The sequence below is a fragment of the Tenebrio molitor genome, chromosome 8, assembly GCF_963966145.1.
Source record: "Tenebrio molitor chromosome 8, icTenMoli1.1, whole genome shotgun sequence".
NCBI classification, from domain to species: Eukaryota; Metazoa; Arthropoda; class Insecta; order Coleoptera; family Tenebrionidae; genus Tenebrio; species Tenebrio molitor.
In genome coordinates, this window is record NC_091053.1 from 6854144 (window position 1) to 6881952 (window position 27809).

General features: G+C 37.2%; 1 protein-coding gene across 2 annotated transcripts; it reads left to right on the forward strand.

Annotated features, from left to right (window-relative positions):
• The first annotated feature begins 536 nt into the window (after nt 1-536).
• On the forward strand, nt 537-27747 carry LOC138137511 (uncharacterized). 2 transcript variants are annotated; one of them, XM_069056934.1, is made up of 4 exons: nt 537-688; nt 16397-16506; nt 23222-26630; nt 26683-27747. In XM_069056934.1, the coding sequence occupies exons 2-4, from the start codon at nt 16415-16417 to the stop codon at nt 27487-27489; spliced, it is 4308 nt and encodes a 1435-aa protein (XP_068913035.1). In that variant the 5' UTR covers nt 537-688; nt 16397-16414; the 3' UTR covers nt 27490-27747. The 2 variants fall into 2 exon arrangements, with proteins under 2 accessions (XP_068913035.1, XP_068913034.1); XM_069056933.1 differs by lacking the exon at nt 537-688 and adding an exon at nt 7229-7371.
• The last annotated feature ends 62 nt before the right edge of the window (nt 27748-27809 follow it).

Here is a 27809-nt window from a genome sequence, read left to right on the forward strand (position 1 = left end):
GGACTCATTACTGTTGATGTACTCGACTTTGCCTCGTCCAGCATTTTCCAGCAAATCGTCCGAAAAATTATCTTTTTCGTCCTTATAACATAAATAACCATTATTTCGCCATTTCCGTAATATTTTTAATAATCGCTTTATCCAAAAAAAAAAGCGTCAGAAAATATCGGCATATAAATAATCACATTTGACGGTCTTCGCATAATAGCTACATCGAATCAAACGCTAGATTCCCGTCGACTTGTGTAATCATTTATCATTATGTGTAACAGTATCGACAGCATGACAGCATTTTCTTCATTTTTACGACGCGAAGGTCAGATTCTGGTGACGCGTTTGAGGAAAATGAGATAGACGTCGAGGCTCAATGAAGACGACGTTTCTGACATGACCAGCCGCGAAGAGCTCTCATTCCGAGAAGAAAACTGTTTGTTCCTCTGGTCTTCTGGGGCCAATGTTTGACGTTAAAATACAGTCTTCCCGTTACCTGGTGACCCCAAGACGACTGTATTATAAATCGTCGGAACAAACTAGAAGGGTCTCAGTCTTTTCTTGCAGTTAGAGCAGCAAGTGATCAGTGGTCCGTGTCCTCTTCATTGTAGTGAGAGTGCATTCACATGAACTATAACACAATATTGCATGGTGGACTTATATAATAACCCGAACGGTCCGCGCTATTCGTAGAAAGGTAGGTAAATAGGTCCATTGTCTTCGGATTTTATAACAGAAAAAAATGTTGCACTACCGTTGCGGTAACAACATCTTCCACGCACTGGAAGCGCTTTCTTCGCCGCCACCCTCACCTCTTAACCCCGACTTTCACGCGACCGTTCTTTTTCGACTAACTGTACCTGGTTACAAGACGTGCATTATGGTGCATTTTCCGCCGCCGAAATTTGCATCCGTACACGAGTGAAAGGCGAATCACGAATCGCAACTTGCTGCACAATTGCACACAATTAAAATTTTCATTGCGTGTTGACATTTCGCGGATCGACATTTCGTCAAGACGGCAATAAGTGCTTCCGGTAACGAGGGGCGTCAGGTGTTATCCTGTTATCCATTGATCGCCATAAAACGGACATGTTCGTACAACATGCACTACACGAGTAATTTAATTAAAATTTAAATGTGTCTTTTATGGTCGTAACAGTAGTTGCGGCTAATTGTTGGCTGAATTGCGAACGAGGGGTCTGTGAACCTGGCCTTAGCACAAAAATCAGAGGACAATGCGGATTTGCAAGATTAATATGATGAAAGTGAAATGGTTGATTTTTACTTTTTTTTTTTCTTGGTCGTCGAGGTTTTTGTGTGAAAGCTGCTACCACGAGGGTTATTATTAAAATCGCATCTAGAGAAATTCTACCGATCGTAGAATAAATAAATAAACCAAGTAGTGAAGAGGAAACTAATTAATATGAAGTGAAAATAAAAGGCCAAAGAGTCTCAGACTTGTATCGTCAATGTTCAGGGAAAGTACCAGACGTGGAAAGATAAATTGCGCAGAGTTTTGTTTTTATTATTGATGAATTAATTTGTCTTGATTAGCGCGAGGAGGTAATTTCACAAACGATAAGTGTAATGATGGTTTTGAAAGTGAGTTGGGTGTTTATGGAATTTCTAATCTGTCGTGGTAAATGCAATAAAATTACAAAAAAAAAACAACGATTGACATGAGAAAAAGAATTGGGAGGAAATCAAAAAACTGTGATTTACATGTTTTTTTATTTTTATTTTTTGAAATTCCATTATGTTTTTATGTAAATAACTGAGATGTTACGGTGGAATGTGACGGTAGTGATTCATTACAGTTTACTGACTGTAGGTAATTCTTTTTCGGACGCACTTTTTCGGACGCTGACCATGGCGCCATCTGTTGGTCTGTTTAGTAACTTAGCAGCGAAAACGACAAAACCGATAATTGTCCTGTCACCATTATAAATTATGTAAATAAGTAATTGTATTAAAATTGTTAATATGTACATATACAGGGTGTTTCTGAAATAGGTGCATTAATTTTAACTGGTAATAGAACTCGTCAAAAGGAACAACTTTTCTATTTACCATTTTGCCGAAAAACGATGTTTAATTCCAAAAAAAAATTGGAGAGATTTTTCACTAAAATAGCCCTACATCACTAAATACTGCAATGGCTAATTGAAATCAGCGCTAATATGAAAAATACGTCTATTTTCATCCAGAAAACGTGTTTTAACGCAGAAATCGAAATTCAAAGAAATCTACCCGTATAGCAAAAAATCCACTTCGTAAGAATCTGGTTGTTTCACGTTTTTAGGTAGCTTAGTTTTGGAGATATGAACGGTTTTAGGAAAATCTTTCCTACTTTCTTAAGTCTTTACGCAACGTTTTTCGCCAAAATGACAGAGAGAAAAGTTGTTCCTTTTGATGAGTTCTATTACCAGTTAAAATTAATGCACGTATTTCAGAAACACCCTGTATATTTATCTATTTGGAAAATAAATCTGTAATTTTTCCAATGATGTCTTTTGCTTTGTATTTCGTGCGGTCGTCTAAAAAATTTAATGTGCACCTCTGGCAAAAAGTCCCTTTTATCGTCGCCTGTTCGCCTCGGCTGCGCCTCGGCCAGAAAACTCAACTCGGACGAAAAAGATGTACTTTTTGGCCTTGATACACAAATAACTGTTTCAGCAGACGATCCTGCTTAATTTAATGAAGGACTCATCGTCGTAACAGATGGAGGCACGGTTGACTTAATTTTTTGGCGAAACGATTTCCCAACAAAGGCCAAATCATGCGAATAATGTCTCTGTTATAACACCATTTAAAATGTGGGTTAAATATCAACCACACAGGAACTGCAACACCTCTGTCGAAACGAGAAGCTCCCACAATTTATGAATAAGTGCCGGAGCAGCACCAAGTATTACCGAAAACACGGTGAAAGTTCCCGATTTCGTCAAAAACAGAAAAATAGTTCGCCAGCACCGTTAGCGAAAATTATGATAATTAAGGGTTCCGCCGAACCGAAATGGAATCGATGTCGCCTTCATTTGAATAGATCACGTTCTGTTATTATTGTAACGTACCACTTAAATTCGTGTTTATGCAACGCGGCTCTTTATTTACTTTCTAATATAATTACGGATTCCTCATTATCCTTACTTAACGTGATCGGCGATAATTGACACGAAATGACAACAGACTCGCAATTTGCATTGTTGGGGTTATGTATTCATCAACCCAAGTCTTTCATACTGAAGACATCAATGGGAGAAGAGCTTTTGTGAAGTCTACAAAGTCCATCTAATGATTCTTGCCGTGTTAACTGTTCTATTTAAAGTTACATCACAACAGCAAAAAAAAATTGAGTGTACTGGTCGTGAAACACAAAAGTCAAGTCGCAGATTGGTTCACACAAGTAAACGTGTCAGTACAAGAATACAATTTATTTTTAATCTTATGGTTGTTAAAAATCGGCGAGAAGATTCTTCTAGAATCTAGAAGGTCGTCACTGACATATTTCACCTAGTTTCACAGTTACAACCGTGCGAGTCAATCTACGACCCGACTTTTATTTTCGACGATCTGGTGTGTTTCGTTGTGATAAAGGTGCGTCCAGCACGTTTGCTTATTTGCGTTTTTCTGCGCCGCCTGGTATAAATAGAGCAAAAGCGAGACGCTCCAAGAATCCGGCGAGGCGAGACAAAATGTTATTAGCTATTCAGAGCCGCGTTTACATTCCGCACAGTTAAAAACCTCAATATAACCAGCAGGCAGTCGGCGATTTTTACAAGAGGAAATGGAGAACGCACCAAAGCGAAATACTTATTTATTTGAACGGAGAAGTGTATGCTCCGCGTAACGGACCGATACCGGAACGATTTGTGCGGTACGTGGACGGTTCTTGCGGAGACTTCGACGAGCGATGAGGACAACATCTGTCAAAGGTGCCAATTAGTTCGGCATGTTACAACGAGAAACTCTCGATCGTGCCAAACCTATAAAATTTTATTAGACGGTTTACTATAATTAGTGGGCAAGAAATATTTTGTTAAAAACATTGGTCAGTTGGTGCGTCAGTGCGTTCAGGAAAAATTTCAAACTGTAATTCTAAGCGAGTTGAAATGGTAGTGATGTAAAAGGACTCAGGCAAGGAAGATCATCCCTCAGATCTCTGATTTTTTATCCCTATTGGCCGAACATGTTTTGTAAAAAGTAGTGATTACTAAATTTTTGAAGTCTGGCAAGCAAATTAATCATAAAACTTGTGATGGATCATACTCTCCATTGCTCACCAAACTTGGTAAAAAAATTGTGGAGAAACGTTGAACATATTGCAAAAAAAGTTCTATGACGTTCGTAATTATTATGGATGATAGTATTATTGCAGGTCAGGAACAACGGGCTTAAAAGTCAATTAAAAACTTTGATTTTTCTGTCTGAGAAATCGATATTAAAATCTTTACTCAAAATCTGCCTGTTTCTCGCTCGCTCGGCTAAACTCCGCTCCCCTGAACTCACTTGAATGAGCTTTTCACTTCGGAGCGTGTGACGTGACGCGTGACGCATGATGATGAAACTAATTCACTGGCCGGGAATAATGTCGTGGTGCACCTAAAGAAGTTTTAACTTCAAAAATTAATGGGTTAGGCTTGAACTGATCGAACATCCCTTATAATCGCCTGATTTGGCACCTTTGGAGTTCCAAAATAAAAAAATATATAAGGTTGTGGAAGAATGTTTTGCAGACTAAAACGGATATTTATTCTTAAAGGTCTTGAATTACTTCGATAGCTAATGTATTAAAAAAAAAAATTAAAACAGGATTGTACATATTATACCGGGTGATTTTTTAAAATTTACGTCTAGCTAGCTATGACTTTTTGTCGAAAACAGGCTTAATGTGATGTAACTTAACTTTCTAAATAAATTAACGTTGTTGTCTCCTACGTTTTTCCTGTATTTGTTGTGTTAAAAAAGCCAATCGGCTCGATGTAAAATTTAAAAGATCACCCAGTAAACAATTTTTTCTTAATGTGAGATACTGTCATTTTTGTTTTGTTTTGTTAATAACCTACAGAGCTCTGTAACTCTTCCTTCGTTTATTCGGTAAAGACCAAAAAAAACAGAAATTGTCCTGAAATCCATTTAAACCATCACCATTAATCCATTTTTCAAATCTTTTGAGCAGCGTCCAAAAAAGGAATATTTTTCAAGGACAGAATGAGAACCGTAGAGTTAACATACGAGTTGCTAGTACCGGAATGAGGAGGGACAAGAATAAGTATCTTTTGCAAAGAAGTGTTCTCCTCGAGACGTTTCATGCATTTCTTAACAAAAACATGGCAAAAAAATACTGAATTTTCTGAAACGTTGCCGCACAGGGTAGTTACTGATAATAGCTATTTATGAAACAAGCCCATAATGTAATGCTTTATTGGACGAGCGAGCGCAGCGAGCGAGGCCATAAATAGAAGAGTCCAATAAATCATCGTTATGGACGAGTTGCATACAATATTTTAGGTTCGACTGCATTATTTGTTCAAATTACAAAAAAATAACAGTGACACTTATGAGGTAAATGTAGAATGACAGCAAGTTTGCGACTTTATTTATTATAGTAGTATTTATTATTTGGAATAATAAATATCGGACTAGTCCGATAAAGTGATAGTTTATGGCCTGAAAATAACGTCATAAACCATCTATATTTGTCACAGTCGAACATAAAGAAGATTTATAAGACCACAAGCCAAAGACTACCAATAAAATCGATTTAATCAATAAACTATCAAACATTTTTCGAAACGGATTGCAGATATTGATTTTATACGCTATTAGCCACATTCTGATGCAAAAATTTAAACATGATTTTTTTTACAGTTTTTTTATAAATATCTGCTCATAAAAACATAGTTTTTTAAAATAAATTATACCGACCGAAAGTAAATTTTTTGACAAATCAGATCTGTAAATTTCAAAATTATTTTTCAATTCTTAAAGGTCATTTTGCCACCGGTGGTAAAAGATGAATCACCCTGTATTAAATTCTTGGTTATTAGTAGTGGTCGATTCGGTAAAAAAAGAGTTTTTTTAAATTCTGGGGGGTCGTAGATGAAATATTGTACAATACACGTGCATTAACAATGCTCTTATCCCACTTGTATCGTAAATATTATAACACCATAACAAAATCATTATACATATTATAACAGTTAAAACAACAATTCTGTAGACGTTTTAATGTGAAATGGTCCCTTCAAACATCAGATTTGAATACAATTGAATTCGCGGGGTGTTCACGTAAATCAAAAGTGTCACAGACAAAATTTTTCTCCAAATCGAGTATTTCAGTCTTCAGAAGTTCCTCTTATTTGATAATTATATTCAAAAATTTGAAGCCACCAATGAAGTGAATCAAGTTTCTCATTCATCCGTTATATCCGAGATCGCTTAATATGATAATTCCAAGTGTCCAACTGAAATCAAAATCTTTCACCAACAGATTATTTCTGCGTTGCCGTTAAAGTCTTGTTTAGAAATTACACAATTAGATTTCTGCGTGGCCATGAAAGTGGCGGTTTGAAGTAATTAAATTAAAAAATGTACCGTAATAATAAAGTGTCTAGATTTTTCCGTGTCGGTTGTATAATGGTGCCGTTGTTGGCTTTCAGTGTGTCAAATGACGAAAGTAAACACAGTTTTAAGAGGTCAAATATGCAAATTTCGTATTCCGTGAAAGAAATGTGTCGATGGTAAATCACTGAAGATATTTACAGTTAGGCGAAACACCTTCTAAGGTTTCCGATCAACTTCGACGCTTCATGGAATGAAATTATCTCAGCCGTCCCAAAAACACACAAAGCCTCATCAAACTAAATATTTTTTCTTGCCAAGGGTGTTTCACGGCGATGCCTCTTAATTCTCAGAATTTCGACATAAATTCCAGCAACCCCTTTGAAAAATTGATCGGAGTGGCCCCGGAGGTCCCATTTGTTGTAACCGAAGCCGTCGCGCCGCCCCCGCGACGTGCAAACTTGGCCCATTTAGCAATTCCACCCTGTATCCAGTCGGGTATATCTGTCAGTGGAACAGACCGCCGCTGCATCATTAGCGTACGCCTTGGGCATTGCAGCATCGCAAACGTACACCGTCTAAAAATAGCGACAAAGGGGGCAGTGGTGGCGGTACGAGGCGGCAGTGCATCTCCGCCACCAGCCCGATGGTGGTCCAGCGGTCAAGGTCGAGCACCTGACCAGAGCAGCCGAGTCTTCGCCAGTTGTGCCATTGACTCCGCGACGTGTGCATCGACGCAAAAGTCTTGGGATACGTCGATCACCTGTCGATTGGTGGCTAGCGCACCGCGAAAAGTACTACAGGAACCCGCAGGTACGAGACCAACGGCAGAAATCTAATTTATTTTCAAAAAAATTATTTCGATCTGGTTTGATTTTTCAAACAGTTTTTCAGTTTTTGCTGTATGATTTTGTTCGGATTATTTGAAACGGTTTTCGGGAGGTCAATAGGTGCGAATTGTGATGCAAAAGTTGAAGCGTTTTAAAAAACAAAAAAAAATGAAAAAATGTTTCATTTCAAATTTCAACCGTTCGGATGTTCCAAAATAATTAACAAAAATGTTTTCAAGAAATCAAAAGTTTATCATGATCTTTTTTTGTTTTTATTTGTATGTATGTACCTTGCAAAATCAAAATCAAAATTTTTGAAAATATTTTCTCTTTTGTAAAATGTCAGAAATGTGTCTAAATTTTTTGCAAACGTTCTATTTTTAGTGATGGCTCTAAATTTTTTGGAACTTTTGTATATTCCCACTTCTTCAAATTTATTGTGAAGTACATTTTGGTGAATTAAAAAACCAACTTACAATGCATATTTTTGAAAAATTTAAAAAGTAATTTCTGAGGTAGTTTCTTTTGTCTCCGGAACTTGTTCAAAATTTAGTGATTTTTCAGACTAAAATAGTTCTTTAAATGTTTTCAAAAAATTCTAGATATGTAAAAGTATGTAAAAGAAAAAACCAAATTATTTGTTTCAACATTTTAACCAAATAGAAATAACTCAAAGATCTATGTAATATTTTTGGGAATTGGAAAGTTTTTGTGTTTTACTTTTCAAAAAATTGACAGAAATAATCTGCTTTATTAACTCAACTCCCAATCTAAAATCTAGTAATTTTTCACTTCACAGAATTATGATTATTACAATAATGCAATAATAAATGCGGGGTGCCTTTTGAAAAAAATGAGTTTTTGACATTTTTAGTTTGTTATATTTAAAAAATCGCAGTAGGCATATGCGACTAAGCACGTTATTGAGTAAACACTTAACAGATGCGCCAAACATTGAGGAATCAAACAGCGTCAATTATTTTAACTCATGTGCAACTATTTGGAAGGTACGAATTTTCGAAGGGACACCTACAATTCGGAATTCTGGTTAAAAAGCGCCACTGATCAAAAACGATGGCAGATAAATAAAAACGACCTGTGTAGATTTGATTCACAATTTAGCGTAGAATCCAAAAATGAAATCAAACTGGGTTGGTTCCATTTAAAAAAAAAACATAACTTTAGTGTTTTTATAATATTGGGACATGCTGTATATATACCGCAATATTTTCCGAATATGCAGTAGAAGCGTAGCTATCATCTAGAAAAAAGAAAAAGTTGGTATCTTTAATAACAAACAAGTTATGGAGCTTTTTCGCAACTCTGGGACACTCTGTATATCATTCATAGTAGTTCTTTTTGTGCTTCGCTCAATCTATGGGCTTAGACACTTCTATTCTTAATGATATGTCTTTTAGAAACACAATTCCACTTTGGATCGATTTGGATAGCCACAATTTTTGGAAATCTGTATTTTCTAAAAAAAATCTAACAATGTATTTCAAATTTTTTGGCGTTTTTTTTTGCTTGCTTTATGTCATACATTTCCTATGTACGTGTGATTTATATGTGATATTTATCCTATTTTTACCATCCACTCAAAATCGTGTAAATTTTGAAATTACTTTTTTCCAATAAAGTGAAAATGCCGATTATGAATAAACTACACGAAAAATTGTAAAAAATTCTACACAGACGGTATCTGCCTTATAAACAAAATTCCTCTTTCAAAAGCTATAATTATTTTTGAAAATTTATACTTCGAGTCAATTTTCTTAAATTAATACCCATAAAGTAGGTAAACAAGAAATTCTGATTTGATTTTGAAATTTTTCAAAAAAATACAGTGTTTTTCTTTTGGTTTTCCTCTTTTGTCAATTGTATTTCAGTATTTCTCGAAACTATTTCATATTTACGTCACTTTGACATTTAATAGAGATACGAAATAGTTTTGACAAATAGCGAAATACACTTGACAAAAGAGGAAAACCAAAAGAAAAACAGTGTAATAAATTTATTGACACAACTAAAATTTTACGAAATGACATTATAAAGACAATATTTCTGAGAATTTGAACAGTTCGCAATTTCCCAAAAAATACCTAAATTTGTGTGCTGTTTAGCCCAGTTTTAGAGCTTTGTATTTAAGACCACATGTTAAAAATTTTCCAAAAAGAAACGAAAGAATCAAAATCTTTGTACTTTTTTTTATTAGCAGGTAGACAGAAATTAATGCCACTAATTGGTGAAAAAAAGTTGTCCCTCAATTTAGATCAAAACTTGTGATATAGATTTTTGAATTTGATTCTTATCTGTTTCCGTATTTGTGCAAGTGGAAGCTTCCGGTACTGGCCAATGAACCTCAAACATTTACTGAACTAATCAAAAAGTGTTATAAAAGCAACCAATAGTGTGTAGCACGCGTTCTTGTTCAGATTTAATTACACTTCCTGCCAGCATGCAAGAATTTTGTTTAATCAGAAAAATCTCGAGTCTCACATTAAATTAAACTAATTAGAAACCGCATTCACACAAACTTACCTAGGTCACAAACAATTCTGAATAGCATTTAATATGTAGATTATTTATCCAAGCCGAACTATAGCAAATAAATAGAAAATTAGTTTAGTGCTTCGTTCCGAAAATAAAAATTATGAAAATTATTGGACAATTATCGACCTTTCTCTCGTTTGCGTGCATGATTGATTTTATTGGCAAGAACATCACACCCAAGTAACGGGTGTTTTTTAAAATTTGGCCTCGGAACAGTCGATTGTGAACGCACCACCGGATTACAACTCTGATTATTTGTTTAAATCTAACCTCACTTTTTGCGTTGTTTGTGTTTTTAATCTGCAGGTTGAAAAATTAGTATTTTTAAGACGAGTGGTTCATTCACAATCGACTCGTCAACGACAACTTCGACGCCAAATTTTAAATAAAAAATTTCTTTACTCATAGTACCGTGCGATCGAAAATTTACAAAATCGAGATGGCCATGATTAATACACTTCAGTTGGCAGCACGTAAAAATTTAATTCAAATGTCATTACAATGCTAATTGTCATTATTAATTATTGACTATTAAAATTTGCTATTACAATAATTTCACTTTAGAGCAACAAATTTTCATTGTCCAGTGTTTCTTCAGCAATGGAGAAAGGCTTGGTCCTATTCGACACCTCGAGGTTTTGAGGAATTTCAACAAAAGTGTCCGGACTTTCAAGGCACTTAATCAACAACTTGCCCAGAACGTTTACAAATGCGTAAACATGTTTTTGGAAATAGGTAGTGTTCTGCGCAAAAAAGGCAGTAGACGACCGAGAAAAAGATCAACTGAAAATATTGAAGAGGGTGAACAAAGAATTATTGCAGAGATTAACCTAAGAAACTAACCTATCATTTGGTACAGTTCAGTTTATCCTTGAAAAAGATTTGCACTTTTTTCTCTATCGTGTGTCTGAAATTACCCCTTGACAATAAGGGCCCCCACAACCGGCAACAACCTCTCTGGATAATTTTGATTGATCGATGATCGTTGGATCTTGCATCGATTTATAAACAAGGGCCGTGCGCGTGCTCCGTGCTCACCGTTGACGTTAAATAAAGGTGCGGGAGTTTTAAATCTCATTGTTTCACTGCACTAACTGAGGAAATTCTTTTACAACCGATAGGTCACAAAATTCTTTATGAAAATCAAAATTTCAACATTCTCAAAATCACTAACCTATACTCCATTTTTTTTTAAATCAATTGTCAAAGTGTTGTCATGTTGGTATAAACCACTGGTTATTTGATAGTTATTAGATTGGCAACGTTCAATGTCAACTATATGTCAGTCATTTTGATGTAAAGGCGCTTGCGCTATTGAAGGCGCAATTACATTTAAATAAAAATATAAAGGTAAATGAGTTTCCGAAAACAAGGATCTAAGACAACGAGAAAAATTGGCTATGATTAGATTACGTGAAGAAATGCAGACAGAAAAACCGACCATGCTAAATTGCAGTAAAGATGCACCACACATCATATTCGAGGTATTTTCTTTTAATATATGGGTTTGTCACTGCGAGGAACTGATTAGAGAGGACTGGAAAAAATTGATGGGAAATCTACCAATTGAGGACATTCCTCTTCCGCAGAATCATATTCGGAAGACAATTGGGTGTTAGATTCTAAAAATGAATAGGTAAACTGCTTATATAACCCATTAAATAAATTCACATTTTCCTGTATATGCTAAGTTGCACTTTTTAGTGTGATTATCGTCTTTATTTCTTGTCTTTTGGTATAAAATTTGGTTACACCTGAAACTTTTCTGACATTTGAAAATTACTGATATAACCTCAAACCTGATCTAGGGAGATTTTACGATAGAGGTGTCCCGAAAGCAAAGGTTTTAGGGTGACAATTGACATTGACAATTGATTTAAAAAAAAATTGGATTATAAATTTTAAGACTGACATCAGATATGTAATTGAAATCTTAACGAATTGCCAACTGAAATTTTTGGTCAGCGCCTACTCAATTTTTTTTTCGATCTCACGGTACTAAGGTGCAAAAATCTGATTCGCGCAAAAATGTTCCACACAACGAATAAAATAGAATGGCGTTAATTTATTCTGTTCGATGATGAATGAGTGACAGGTTACGGTTCTGTGTTAGTGGAACCAACGAGGAGAACCGGTGGGTGTCGTCCGTGCACGGAACAACCGACGCTGACGCCGACACACCTTCTCATTTACCTACTTATTATTCCTATACGATCGTACCACTGCAGTACCCATATATAACGATAATTAATCATTAAGAAATGCCCCCTAACCTGAATCCGAGCCTCGTTAGTGAAAGCACAAAGAGCGAAGAACAGTTCGAACGCCGCCGCACTAATCGCACAATTTCCCACGTTTCTGGATCAGAAACCGCAGGAAGCACAAAATTAGACAAAAACCGGTTCAATTTCCTCCGCAAGCAATTTGTTTATTGTCGTTATTAATTCGATTTAAGCTGTGAGCTTCTTGCGCCGCCGCCATTACGGATAACGAGCGTGACAGTCGGAACGTGTAATTTTGAAAATTGCCTCGTCAGATTTTCCAATTTGGACAGAAAAAACATAACAGTAGTTTATGGTGTTGGCACCTCGGAATAAATAGCCCCCCGGCTACATTACGAGTCGTTTAGCGTTTGATACCTACAAACCCAGATTTGTAAATATGCTAATTGTCTTAAGAACCCGGCGACTCCATTCATGACGAATAAACGAATTTTTTGGTGGATCTGGCACGAATGGTGGGCGCTTGACGACGTGCACAACGGGCACGACTCGCTTTTGCTCTTCAACTTTTTTCTCCAAGACTCGCCGGATGACTGGACGATTTTCGGACAAGGTCCGAGGACTTTACACACCATTAAATCCGCATGTCAAATCGGTCCAGTCTTCCATTGTGCGGTACCATTGACCCTGATGGTCTGTACAATTTCGTGCGGATCTGCGTATTTTTTACAACCTCCCGACATACTTCGGGGGCATTCCCACGCGCTCGGTTGTCCCTCTTCGGGAATATACAGGGTGAAATCGATATACCGGGTGAGATAAGTTTTATCGTCAGCACGATTAACCCTATTAAAAAATTAGTAAAAATTAAGAAACTTTAGGGTTACATTCCCTTGATGTAAGACTTCAAATGTGTGTATGTAATCAATTTTCACTTATCACTTAAGTCAGAGCCATAAAATTTAAAAAATCGATTTTTAGCAAAAAATTTTTTTTTCGTACACGCTCATAATTCACAATTAATTCAGAGAACACATTTACGAAATTCGCATCAAAAGAAAATTATTCGTTTTTGAATTATTCTAGTTTAAACAATAAGAGCGAAAAATTACCAAGATTTACAACTGCAGTGTCATAAATAAATATCTCATTGTTGGGAAACATCTGTTGACCACTTTTCTAGTAATTCTTAAGTCCCTAAAGGGTATCATAAATAACCTACGTCAACTTCTTTTGTGCCCAATTTAATAATAAATCATAGCTTAATTTTACGCTTTAATATCAAATTCCATTTATTTCAAAAACCGGTGATGTTTTCATGATTTCAGTGACACCAAATTTTTCCTGAATGTTTGAGGGGACTCTCAGTAAAAAATTATGTAAATTAATGTAGCAGTTATTGAATTAAAACAAAATCTTTACCTGTTTTATTAAAAATTTTGAAATTTTTACAGACTGTTCTAGAGTGATACACAATCATTCCTGAATTTTTTGAGAATTTTAAATTGATTAGAAGTGAATGTTTTCGCACTGACGATAAAACTTATCTCACCCGGTACATCAGAAAATTAAAACCCAAGGATCTTCAGACCATTTGTGAAAATCATGTGTAAACCATTCACGATTGTTTCAAATTCGGACTATCTATGAAAATCTGACATTTTAATTGGCAGTATTGGTCATCAGTCACATTACGAGCTGTCCTATTCAGCTCTACCATTGGATTCCTCCTTTCTAACCGCACTTGCAGCGTAATTCCGTGGTTATTTTCTTGCACTTCAAGAAAATCGCCTTCAAAGTCTTCATCAGGCATTACAGCCATTCTTTCTTTTCTTTATTTTTGCAACAAATTTCACAAAACTTCTGACAGTACTTTTGTTGTTTATCTCAATACCATGACGATGTAGGTATAATTGCCCCACCGCCTTTCATTACAAAATTTTTATAAACATAAATAACAATTAAAAAACGAAATTTAAAGGCTCGTCCCACACAGCCAGCGCGCCCGTAAATGTATTAAAACTCTGACAATTTTTAAATAAAATAAATATTGAGGAAAACGAGAGCAAACTTAAGCCAATTTCACTTTATCGCCTTATCTTTCTGATTATTATTTCCTGGAATATCAAAACTTCAAAAGCACCATAGAGAAAAATGTTGCTTTGTTAATTTATTTTTTTACTTTAATAACAATTTTTTGTGAATTTGGAAAATGAAATATGCCTAATAGACTATCTTTATTTTATCTTGATAAGTTTCTAAAAATTTTAAAGTTGAAATCGGGGAAAAACTTTGCTTTGTTGGCTTATCTTGCAGTTTTAGTCAACATTTCTTGGAATATTAACGGCACTATATTTAAAATAGTACAAAATGTAGTTCACCTTCTTCTTTTCTTAATACCTTATCCTTCTCTTCTTAATTTTCTATTTTGTTTCGCCGGAAGAAACCACAACTTTCAAATTTCAATAAATCTATGATATTTTAACAATAAAATGAAACAGTATTTAACAGTAAAATTAAAATAGTTATTTGTACAACTAGTTATGAAAGTTATACTTTTTTTCATGAATTTGCAGTTAATCAACCAAATGAGGGAAAAAAAGAGACTTTCATAACGTGTTGTACGCGCTATTTTTTTGCACATCGTTGTAAGTTGGGAAATTTGGCCTAACAGGATTTATGAGAAATAAAAAAAAAGTAGGTTTGCTTTGACAATCATCTCCAAGGAGATGGAATAAAATGATGCAAAAAAGTACTATTTTCATTACGATTTTTCCTTTAAAAAAGTGCTACTTTCATTACGATATGCAAAAATAGTTATTTATGCAACAAGTGAGTAAAGTAATACTTTTTTACGAGAAGGAAAATTTGCCGCTCGAGCGAAACGAGTGCGCAAATCCGAAGAGTAAAAAAAAGATACTTTACTAACGAGTTGCATACAAAAAATTTTTGGCGCCCGTAAGTTTAGATAACAATTTTTTCGACACTCAAAATTTGAAAATTTTCTAATGTGTGAACCCGTGGACCTTTAAAACGCTCGTTTTATTCGCGTTTTAAATTGGCCCACTCATGCCAAAAAAATCCCAATTTACATACGAACTCGTTAAAAAAACTACTAATTGTGAATGAAAAATTTTATAATTGCGTTAAAAAATGACACGCTGCGGCACTTTTTTAACGCAAAATGCGTGGACAAATGAACCGCTATGGCACTTTTTTTAACGCTTCTTTACCGATTCAAAAATCAAATATTTTATGAACGCAAACGAATGAAAAAACTTGCACTTTTTTTGACGGACGTTAAAAATAGTAGTTTATTTGACGAGTTTGTGTGTAAATTGGGTCTTTTCACTCGCGTTTTAAAATGGCCCATTCGTGCCAAAAAAGGCCCAATTTACACACGAACGAGTTGAATACAACGTTTTTTTGTTGGACGAGCCCTTTAAAGGCTCCAAATCGCTTAAAACCTTTAAAATTAGCTTGACGTTTCGTTTTGACAAGTTGTGACATTTACCAAAATCCGTTCACATAGGAGAAAATTCTCAAATTCTGACAGTGTCGAACAAAAAATGTAATTTTTATACACCCTTTAAAAAAAAAAAAATTACACATCCGAGAAAATATTTATTTAGAAAAAGAAGTGTTACTTCACTTTTTCCGATGAAAAAAATAGTAACACTGCAGAAACTTTCGTTTAAAATTTCAAGGATGCAGTTATCTCCGGCAAAAAAAAAATCAAAGTGAATTCCACCAGAATAGAAATTTAAGTCAAGTCAATTTTTGCAAATCTATTTATATGTATAAATAAGAAGAACAAAAATAGAAAAACATTTTCGTTGCAAGCATAATAAAATTAAAATAAGTGTCTTGGGACGATTATCTAAGGGTGCGTGTGCAACACTCCTTGTTTGCCTTTTTACATAACGTATTTATATCACCCGGTAAAAGATTCACAGCATTTCTTCCAGTTGACAATCGAGTTACATTAGAATAAATTCCCTTATTGTTGCATCGCTAATAATTAGGCGGATTAAGTAACTGAAACACGCTTAAGCTCCCATAGTTACGACATTACATTATGGCCAATTGGAGGCAAGCCTCCTATAATAAATTGCCATTATTAAAAAAATATTTTATGCCTCGACGGGCAATTTAACCCGTTAAAATGACCAGTTCGTATACTTCATTCACAGTTTCGTTTTAATTTACTGAATGTTATGGTTTTTCCTTCAGGAATTCACACTTTTCGGCATGTGGCGATTGCTCCTCCTCACCCTGGTGGCCACGGCCGAAGAAACCGTCGACAAGGATGGGGAAACGTCCAGGAAAGTTTTAGGATCCAGGTGAGTGACATTTTTTTCCGTTAGACAGGATGAAGAAGTGATATCACTTGTCCACACGTCCGCGCGGTGTGCTCACACAAACAAGATTAATTGGCCGTCTAATGATACAGTTGTTAGATATTTTTAACGGTAATATTTCATTTTCTCGACGCTAGACAAACAAGTTATCGGTTTTCTTGAACGAGAAACCATTGTGGTGTACTAAGAGCGGAAGAATAATTTGATCGTTACCAAGCCGCAGACAGACCAGCTTGTGCATCACGGAAACCGTTATCCTTCAAATAATAAAATCACTGTTGCTTCCACTGCTGTGTAACGTTCAAACGCGAAATTGTTTGAAAATGACAAAAACAATGCCTTTGGTCGTAACCAAATTTCTACATTTTGGAAAATAAAGTAAGTTTTCAGTTGAAAAAAAGAAAATGTGTTGATCCAAATGTTTTTCTTCGGACTAGTCAAGACGAAGGTACAAAGAACTGACAGCCAAGAAAGCTTCATGTTTATTTTTTATTTTTATTAAAAACACAATAGTATTATTTTGTTATTTGTGTCTTATAAATGAATTATACGGATTTTAAAGATTCAAGTAGAAACGCATTGAAAAGTATAGTTGAAAAAAAAAGTATACAAAGAGCTAATTAGAGACTTCACTCTGTTAGTTTATTTTGAAACTTTAGTCAATATATCTTAGAACATTAAAAATACTGCAAAGTATCTCGAAAAGAATGTACATCAAGAGTCCTGTGGAATTGTGCGGTTCTATCATTTTATTGTGTCGAACTACGTTGAGTCGTTGAAGCTGTCAGATCAGATGTCAACAATCAAATAAATGTCAAATTATTAAATCTTAGCGTCAGTTGTGAGTTCGACGTCTTAGTCGTTTTCCTTGTGATTTTCTTCAGTTTTTCTATATTATAATTTACAATAGTCTATTATAAATCTGTCATTAATGGACTTACATAACCTCTGTTTTTCTATTTGGTACCACCAAACCACAATATGCTATAGAGCGGCAAAAATCAAATAGGTATATTCGAATTCCGCAGGACTCTTGATATATCTTTTAGAGACACTTTGTATAACCGAACTAGTCTCTCTGTCTTTTTATTAAAATGTTAAAATATATTTTTTTAAATACAAAAACAAAAATAATTCAAGTGAAAATAACTACAGGGTGTTTTCGAAGTTGAGGCGTCTCTTTTAACATGTGACCGTATGCATTGTTTTAAAGAGTTTTAGCCAAAATCACCTTAGTAAAATGTGTAGGTACGGCAATGAACATAAAATAAGTTAATTTTTTTGAAACCGGTCCTGCTCAATTTGCGCTGATTTGTTAGAAATTAGAATTGACAAAAAAAAATGAAATGCACATGGACGTTAATAAAAAATACTGTCAGAATTGTCATCTAATTAGCCGAAATGGCTTATCGTTACGAAAATAACGAGCTATGTTGCTAATATTGGGTGATTCAAAATGATTGTGGATAAGTATGGCAACTGTGTACGAAAATTTATGTGGCAACTGTGTGGGTAGGATAGACTTGACATTTCTTTGACAGTTCATAGTCGCGCAATTTTGAAAATTGTCAAATCATTGTGTAATGGTATAAAAAAAATCAAATGCACACTTATGAAATGTCATACAAATGTCAACTCTATCCCATCCACACAGTTGCCACATAAATTTTCGTACCTAGTTGCCATACTTATCCACAATCATTTTGAATCACTCAATATATGGGCAATGTTATCAGAATGCAGCTGCACCATTCTGGTCCACGTCAGTTTATTAATCTAGTACAGCGGAGAAATAGACAGGACCGGACTAAAAAAACTGAGTAGGTTTAGGCTAAAATTCTTAAGAATAATGTAAAGGGTGTTTTTTTAAATTTGGCGTCGAAGTAGGCGTTGAAGTGTCGATTGTGAACGCATTATACAGGTTACGGATCACGGATCAGCTGTTTCAATCTTACGCTTTTACACGAGTGGTGCGATCTCAATCGACTCTCCAACGCCTACTTCGACGCCAAATTTAAAAAAACACCTTTTATAGTACCTCGTGTTACAAGGAACGTCTCAACTTCGCCCTGTATACAAAAATCTTACAAGAACCAAACAAGTAAAGAAAAATTTTCCTCTGTTTCGAGTAACTTATTTTATTTTAGTTAATATTTCTGAGAATATTAAAAACACTACAATAATAGCTTTTCTGGATTCTTTTAACAAGTTTCGAAAGACTGTAGTTGATAATCTGAAGAATTTAAATAATTTTAAAACTTTCAAAAAATAGGTAACTATACACGCTTAAAAAAAACACTCAAGAGTAGAAAAACTATGCCTTGCTTTGGTTTATTTTGTACTTTAGATTTATGTGTGCTTCTAATTAAATTAAGAGAAATAATTGATAATTATTAAGACTTTTAAATAAATGAAAATTGTTAGACAGCATTTCTTAGAACATTAAAATAGTTATTTACGCAACAAGTGAGTAAAGTAATACTTTTTTTTACGAGAAGGAAAATTTGCCGCTCGAGCGAAGCGAGTGCGCAAATCCGTCGAGTATAAAAAAGATACTTTACTAATGAGTTGCATACAAATATTTTTTGGCGTCCCTAAGTTTAGATAACAATTTTTTCGACACTCAAAATTTGATAATTTTCTCCTGTGCGAACCCGTGGACCTTTAAAACGCTCGTTTTACTCGCGTTTTAAATTGGCCCACTTATGCCAAAAAAATCCCAATTTACATACGAACTCGTTAAAAAAACTACTAATTATTGAAATTTTTGTCGATGATTCTTACAATTTTAAAGTCTGGTAAAATAGCTTTTCCACTAATAATAATTTAATACTTTTGAGCATTTTTAAAAATACGTACATATTCAAATGGAACAGAAATAGCTAGTCGATTGCAAAAAAATTGAGTACATCAAATTTTCTATACATTGTTTAATTCATCCTTCTTGTTGTCAATTTTGATGTTACGGAGACAAGCAAAATGTCAAAAGTTTTCGTTTCTTACGTCTGACATAATGACATTCCTTGTGTTAGACATAACCTATTTGAAAAAGCATACCATTAAACGTAAAAAAGCCCGATTTACATGTGACAAAAGGCAGTTATGTAAGTGGAGAAAATTTTAGACAATGTTTATTGAAATATTAAAAATACTATACTATTCTTTGCACTTTTTCAAAATGTTTTAAAAAAGGGTTATCAATAATTTTAAGAATTTTCGTAATTTTTACACTCACGGACCAATTAATTGCAGAAAAATTTAACTATATACAGGGTGAATCGGGAAGAACGGCCCAAACTTCATGATCATGAGTGTATTCACACGTGAAAATAATGTAAATAAACCCATATGTTCTTATCCGATTTCATTTGTTTTTAAGTTATACAGCGTGTCTCAAAATTCGCGAATTCCGAATTTAGAGCTTTGAAGAGGATCACTTCAGTAATGCAAATATGGAAATAAAAAAAAATCGGGACTCCCCCCACAAAGATACATTGGTCTGAAAGTGCACTCTTTGAAGTGCGTTTTCTTCAAAAACAAGCTGAAAAGTTCAGTGTTTATTGTTATTTATGGTGTAGGTAGATAATTGTGGAAAATAATAACGTAATACAATTTTTTGAAAAATATCTTTACTTTGGAGTAAAAAAATCTTAAATTTTTATAACTTTTCTTAAAAATGGAACAGCAACGTGACTAGAATAGTATTTTTTATTATACCTGAATCATAATCCCTGTTTTTGACACTAAAATGCGTGCGAAAATATTTAGTATATTAAAGAACGAGTTTTATAAGGGTTGATTTGGCGCACGAGTCCCAAGTGTAGAAAACGACCCGTAGGGGAGTTTTATATGGGACGAGTCCTTATAATGTCCTTATAATGTCCTTATAAAACGAGTTTTTTATGTTATTTTTTAGAATTTGCACCCTTATTTTAATTTTTAAATAAAAAAATTAAATTTTCAAATTCTAGGGAATTTTGTATTAATTGGTAATTCAAGGTAACAGATGCAACTACATCTGCAACAAATGTTAAAAAGTAGAGTTTGAACATTAATATTGGAAGTTTTTTGGTGTAAATGACAATAATACACTGAAATATTGAAAAACATTTTCTTAGAGATCTATTAAACTACGAGTGCTTTAAGAGATAGCCATAAACGACTACAAATTGAATACAATAATAGACATATTAGAGACGCAGATTCTAAAAAGGGCCTTTAAAACACTAAAGCTTTAAGGGTTGCTTAGGTAACAACAAATTCACCTACATTTTGAACAATGATAAATAGATATTTATAGAAAATTTATAATAGCAACGAAACAACAACAATTGATCATTTCTATATCAACGATTAATGACACAGATTACTTTGAAAAAGGTATTTCAATTTACTTTTTTTGTTATAATTTTCAGATTGTAGTGCAGGTATAATAAAAAATAGCGTATGATACACGTTTAAAAGGGCCTTTAAACTTTTAAAGCACTTGCGACGTTAAAAGCACTCCGCTCCGCGTCGTGCTCTTAAACTCATCGCGCGTGCTTTAAAGGCTTCCTTATAAACTTGTATCATAATATACTATTGTCACTGTGGATGTGAAGGCTGCTATGTATTGAACAAAATTAAAGTGTTTATATTTTCTTCAGGAACAGCGAATTTTTTTTCTAAGTATTTTTCGAACTCCACTGGGTCCTTCCCTACCACGCTCTGAATTCGGAATTCGCCAATTTTGAAACACCCTGTAGCGTAATAAGTAGTATTAGGACAAAATAATACCCGACAAGTCGACCAGTACAACTTTGCGTAATCCCTCGCTTACACATAAACACGATTCAGCTGATTCGCCTGTTGGCCTGTTATTTAAAGCGAACCAGCTGAATCGTGTTTATACAGGGTGTTTCTGAAATAGGTGCATTAATTTTGACTGGTAATAGAACTCATCAAAAGATGATAAGAACATATGAGTTTATTTTACATTATTTTCACGTGTGAATACATTCTTGGAATTTCGGCCGTTCGTCTCGAATCACCCTGTATTACATTAATTAATAATATTGAAAACACTATAGATATTCAAATTCTTTTGAATATTCCTTCAAATTATAAATACTGGGTCACTTTTAATGGTTTTGACAAATTTAATGGGTTGGCACTGTCGAATAATAATTGGTACGCCTAGTCATTTGTCAAAGAGCAAAGAGTTGTCTGTTGATTCGCTTTCTAGGTTAAGATTCTAGAAACAAATAATAATAACAATTTGATTTATTGTACATAAAATTGTAAATGTGTTGCCAACCGAACACAAATAATTTTCATTAAAAGTCACCCGGTTTATGTATTGAGAAGCACAGTGATGAATTTTATGAAAAAAATGGGTCAAAAAAAAAACATAGTAGACTTTTTTGTTGTTACTTAATTCGAAATTAAGTCACTTTGACAAGAACCTCAATCTTGAGCTCAAATTAAATCACAAATGTTTTTCACCAACCTGGAGAAAACCGATAGGTATAGTTTTCGATCTATGGCGAAGCTCGTGCTAACACGGCATATCTACGGTGAAAGGTTTTCTCAAAGGATAGCTCCCAATGCACGAACCTTTGTAAACGTTGTGCAGCATCTTCCCGATTTCGGGCATTTCGAAATGAATAAGCGCGATCTTGGCCGCCAACGAGAAGATCCCATTTTAGTTGCGGAAGAACTAGCCACAAACAACTACTTGGCGTCTTGTAAACAGTGGCGGCTCGTGACTCGTTGACGAGGGAGGGCTCTGTCACATGTACAGTTACGTCCAGTTACGGGCGTTTCCTTTCAGTGGCAGTCGGGGCAACCGCCCTGATTTTTTTTGTTACAAAAGCCGTCGCACATCTGCCAACTTCTCCTAGTTAGTAAGAATTGTTTTACCGCAAGCTATTAATTATTTTTCACACAGAATTTTCAATTTTAATACATCTTAAGTCGTAGACAAAAACTCCGAAAATATCGCTCAGGAACATCCTTCATCAAAAGATTAAGATTAAAGGTTGCAAAACACCTCAAAAGATAATCTCCTACATTAGGTAAGAACCATAACCGTGGCAAATTCAAAATTCCATCCGTCAGTTCACAGATGAAATCTGAACTGATCCATGACTTAAAAAATAAATTGGTTCATCATAAGTTCATTATTTCTGCCAATTGTGGAACTGATTGCAGATATCTGCGAGAACGGGAGCACAATATGACGTTTGACGTTGACGTCGGTTGTCAACTAATTTAAAAACAAATAGGGAGAAAATAAAAATGACTGGCATGGGGGGAAACAATACGATGAGCAATAAATAACTGTAATTAGTAAAAGGCAATAATATTTTTGTCGTGTTGACCGAACGCCGTTACATTTATAAGAACAATTCCGTTTTCAGCATCGAGCGGTGATTGCGTGATACTTCTTAGGTCCGATAATGCCGATTCATCTATTTGCTCTTGATACAATTATCGGTATCTTTACTATTCCATCCGGCTGAAGAAACGGTCGATGCTCATTAACAATGGTAACTGGGTCATAAATGTTTGCTAAGTACGGTTTAGCATTTCTTTAACAGTCCAACAGGTGCAATACATAAATCTCCCACCAAACAGTTATTTGAAAGAAGACATTCAGCAAAACATTTTTTTCTGAAAGAAAAATGTCTCACCTCAATCTGTCCATCTGTTCCAGTGTCGTCACGTCCGTCTCCGTGATCATGGAAGCCGGAAACGGGTCCAAGATCTACGCCGACGCCGTCGGCAAGCCGGTCTCCAAGCCCCAGATGCCCGGCGACGTGGCCAGCCCCATCGACCTCCTCAACCCCGACCGTTACGAATTCTACACTTTCGACGACACCGGAGACTTAGTCAAGCGCTTGATGACCCTCGAAGAGATCCACGACATCATAGCGACAGGCGACGGTGACGGCTTCGCGCTCGAGGACTCCTTCACCTCCAACGGCTTCGTCCCAGAGAAGCGAGTCAACGACGTCGTCAACAACGTCCAAAACGTACTCAAAGAAGAGATCAAGATGCACAAGAACCCCGAAATGCCCCAGCTGGACACACCCGACGTCTCCGACTCCTGGAGCATGATCCTCCCTGCGGTGTTCGGCAACTCAGGAGAAGACATCAAACCGGAACCTCCCATAACACACGTCACTCCTGACACCATCATGGTCGAGCCGACCCTGAAAGTGACAGCGACGCCGAGCCAGATTTCCACCACAGAGAAGGTGATGACGCTGCAAACGAAGAAAACGAAACCTACCAAAGCAACCACCACCACGGAGAAGATACCAACCATCAACGTAGAAATCATAACGAATTCTAACTCGACAACGGAGAAGACTGTAGATAGTTTGGGAACTGGAAGCTCGCAAGTTGTCGAAATTAGACCCTTCAATGATTTCGAGGCCACTAAAGAGAATGCGAAACCAGTTTTCCATCATGGGCACAGAAAAACCACAAAACGACCTTTCCCAGTTAAAGTCAGCACGTTCAGACCGACACTACAAACATCTACAACGCTGCAAACCTCCAAAACATCTACAACACAACGAATTGCGTCAACTGAGACAACTTCGACGACGCCGCGCACAACTACAACTCGGGCAAGTACTACAACGCCGCAAACAACTTCTACAGCGCCACCGACAACTTCCACAACGACACCGATAACTTCTACAACGACACAGACAACTTCCACGACGCCGCAAACAACTTCCACAACGCCACAGACAACTTCTACTACGCCACAGACAACTTCTACAACGCCACAAACAACTTCCACAACGCCACAAACCACTTCTACGACTCGGGCAAGTTCTACAACGTCACAAACAACTTCTACAGCTCAAGCGACTATCTCATTTGAACCGGATCAGGTTTTAAATGACGCTCCTGAACAAGCTGCTTCGGAACTCCTCGAGAAAATTGTGTTGTCTCAATCATTGACGGCTCAAACAACGGAAATTCTTACCACGACTGGTATCACAACGGAACTACCAACAACAGAAAGAATCGTACCCACAACAGAAAGAATCGCAAGTTCTGTGGTTACAACATCACCTACTGAACTACCAGAAACAACATCTACTGAAGTTCCCAGTACTACCGTCATGGAAGAGTCCAAGTCAACACAAGTAGTACCTGACAGGACGACGACTCCAGCTGATATCACTTCGACTTATGGTGCCTTGAGCACCTTCTTCACAGTGGAGAGTAATAAAGTCACTCCTGAAACTACTAGTAGTGATAGTACCGACGATCTCAGTACTTTGAGCACAGAATATATCACTGTGAAAACAATTACAAATAATAGGGTTGCTAATGGTACTGAGATCAGTACCACAGAGTCAGAATCGACGGACAGAACCACTTCAAACATCCTAGACCAGCTCCTTTTGACATCTACCAACATCTACGAGATCAATTCGGAACTGTCTGAAGTAGCAGAAAGTACAGACGGAGTTGAGGATTCGACTAGTGCTGAAGACAGAACTACTGAGAAGTTCTTTGTTAAACTGACCAATCCAACAGAAGCGCCACCTACCACTACGACTGACCAGACATTTATCGAAACAATTGAACAACTGATATCTCAAGCTGTAGGTACGCCAGCGCCACCAATCGAAAGCGAAAAAGAAGCCACGATTATACAAGAAATGATCATGAATAGTGTCAATAAAACGATACCTGAAGTTATGATGGAGTCGGCAACTTTGGCGTCTAATCTGGTGGGGATCAATGAAGAAGTGAGCACAGTACCAACTAGTACTTTTGACGATTCTGACTTATTGAGAGATTCAGTTGGGTCGCTTTTGTCACAAGTGTACGGACAGGGATCGACGACGGTAGAATATGATACTACAACGGCTGAACTGACGACAACAATGGTACCGGTGACGACCACAACACCAGTACCAACGACGACAACAACGGTACCAACGACAACAACAGTACCAACGACAACAACAGTACCAACGACGACACCTACTTCTGCAACACCCGCACGTACTACTACAATGACGCTGACAACTTTATGGCCATCAACAACCATCCAAAACTTCGTACCGCACCTCATCAACATCACCATCATCAGAAATGAGAATCGCACGAAACCGGCCAAATCCGACTTGAGTTTAGAAATCGACTACCAAGACCTCATCAAAGAAATTGAGAAGAATTCGACTTTAGTATCGATAATTCCGAGTCAAGAAGTGCTCACAGCTGAAGCTAGTAGTTCCGTTCAAGACCAAACTAGTACTGAATCAACAACGACTGTCACAAGTGAAGAGATGACAACTACTGACGCCACAACCACCAGTACTGCACCTCCTCCAGACCCCAAACCCTCGATAGTGATCACAATTAATGAAAACAACAAAACGGACCCCGAGGGTAGTACCTGGACGCTGGTTTCTACTGTAGCCCCTCACGGCGAGATTAACTATGACCCGGTCACAGAAGAAGCCCCAACTCACCACGTCGTGGACCCCGCCGCTCCAGTCGACTTGATCCCCAAACCCCTTCAAGGTTTCGGTCTGGAGGACAGTACTGCGAAGCTCGACACCGACATCTACCAGTTCGTCCAACTGTGCAACGAGCTAGCGTTCGGTTTTTGGAAATCTGTGACGACAGGTATCAGTTCTGCTCGCAGCGTCGTTGTTTCGCCTTTCGCCGCTACTTCTCTCCTTGCCATGGTCTTCCTGGGAGCTCGCGGGGCGACTTCGGGAGAAATGAACGAGATTCTCAAGCTCGACGACATGGTCACCTTCAATCCCCACCTGATTTTCAAGAACGTGACCGAATCCATCGAGGTCAACCCAGATTCTGGGGTTGCGATTTCGGCGATTGTTCGAGAGCTCTACAGCGACAGGAGCAAGGGGAAGTTGTTGGGTTTCTACAAAGAGAGGGTGAGGCAGTTTTACGACGGGCACGTCGAAGAGGCGAGTTTCAGGGAAATCGGAGATGTGATCCGACGACGGACGAATCTGCTCGTGAAGAAGAACACGGATGGGAAGATTTCGGAGTATTTGAAGGACGGGAGCATCGTCCCGAAGCCGCCTTTGGCTGGTGTCAGCGTCAGCATCTTCCAGGTGAGATGTGACACTCTTCAAGCAAATTATCTTGATTGTTTTTTTTTTGCAGACTGATTGCTCGCAAGGGTCTACTGAAGGCCGCGACGGCGAACTCCACTTCGTCGTGCTGCCCTCTATCAGACAGCGCCGCCTCGTCCCGATCCCCGCGACCGTCTACCGCTCGGGCTTCCTCGCCGGGTACGAACCGAGTCTCGACGCCACCGCCGCGGCTCTCGGCACCAAAGACCAGACGATCAGTACCATCTTCATCATTCCGGGTCAGCAAGGGGTGTCAGCTCCGGGTGACGGTCTGGCTCGTCTGGAAAAGCGCCTGGTCGAGAGCTCGTTCAGGAAGGGGGCCTGGTCGCGCCTCCTGCGCTCTCTCATCCCTCGCACTGGACTGGAGTTGCAGATCCCTCGCTTCCAGCACCGCTCCTTGATCAACGCGACTCAATCGCTCAAACGGATGGGACTCCACGACTTGTTCGACTCGCGTAAGGCCGACCTTAAGGGACTGAACGGCGCCGCCCACGAGCTCCACCTCTCCGACGTTCTGCAAATCAACGAGTTCGCCACTTGCGGGGAGAGGCGGATCGGGGAGGCGCATCACAGGGAGGTTTACCCGGCGACGGTCGAACGCAAGAGCAGGCTTTTGGAGGGCGATTGGGACGAGCCGAGGGACTACCAGAGGGCCTTCCACGACCCCCTCCACGATCCGAGCTACCTCTCGTTGCCCCTGTCGCAGAGGCCCAGACAGGCGAGGCTCCCTGAAGCCCCTCGACTGCGTTTCGACAGGCCATTCCTCTACGTCATCAGACACAATCCGAGCGGACTCATCTTGCACATGGGGAGATTCCACCCCCGACTACTGCCATAAGTTTCCCATAGGTTAGAGTTGCCAAATTCATCCTGTATATAGCTTGCAGATTTGAAATGTAACTATCACAAAAATGGCTTCGAGCCGACTGATAGTTACATGTCGAACAAGTGTTTTTTTAATTTATTGTAAATTCGACTCTTCAGCATGGTGAATAGCAGCCAGATGGCGCGTTCAAATTATTTTTTTTAATTATTCTTTCTAGTTTAGTTGTGCAATTTTGTATTATTGTAATAACAAATAAATAAATCAGACTGTTTTGCTCGTTTACAACAAAACAAATGAACATAGTAATAGGATAGGACTGAGAGGGAATCCCT

Coding starts and splice junctions, on each gene's coding strand:
- LOC138137511 (XM_069056934.1), top strand. CDS start 16,415: ATGTGGCGATTGCTCCTCCTCACCCTGGTGGCCACGGCCGAAGAAACC. Junction 16,507..23,221: donor AGGAAAGTTTTAGGATCCAG/GTGAGTGACATT, acceptor CATCTGTTCCAG/TGTCGTCACGTCCGTCTCCG. Junction 26,631..26,682: donor TCAGCGTCAGCATCTTCCAG/GTGAGATGTGAC, acceptor TTTTTTTTGCAG/ACTGATTGCTCGCAAGGGTC.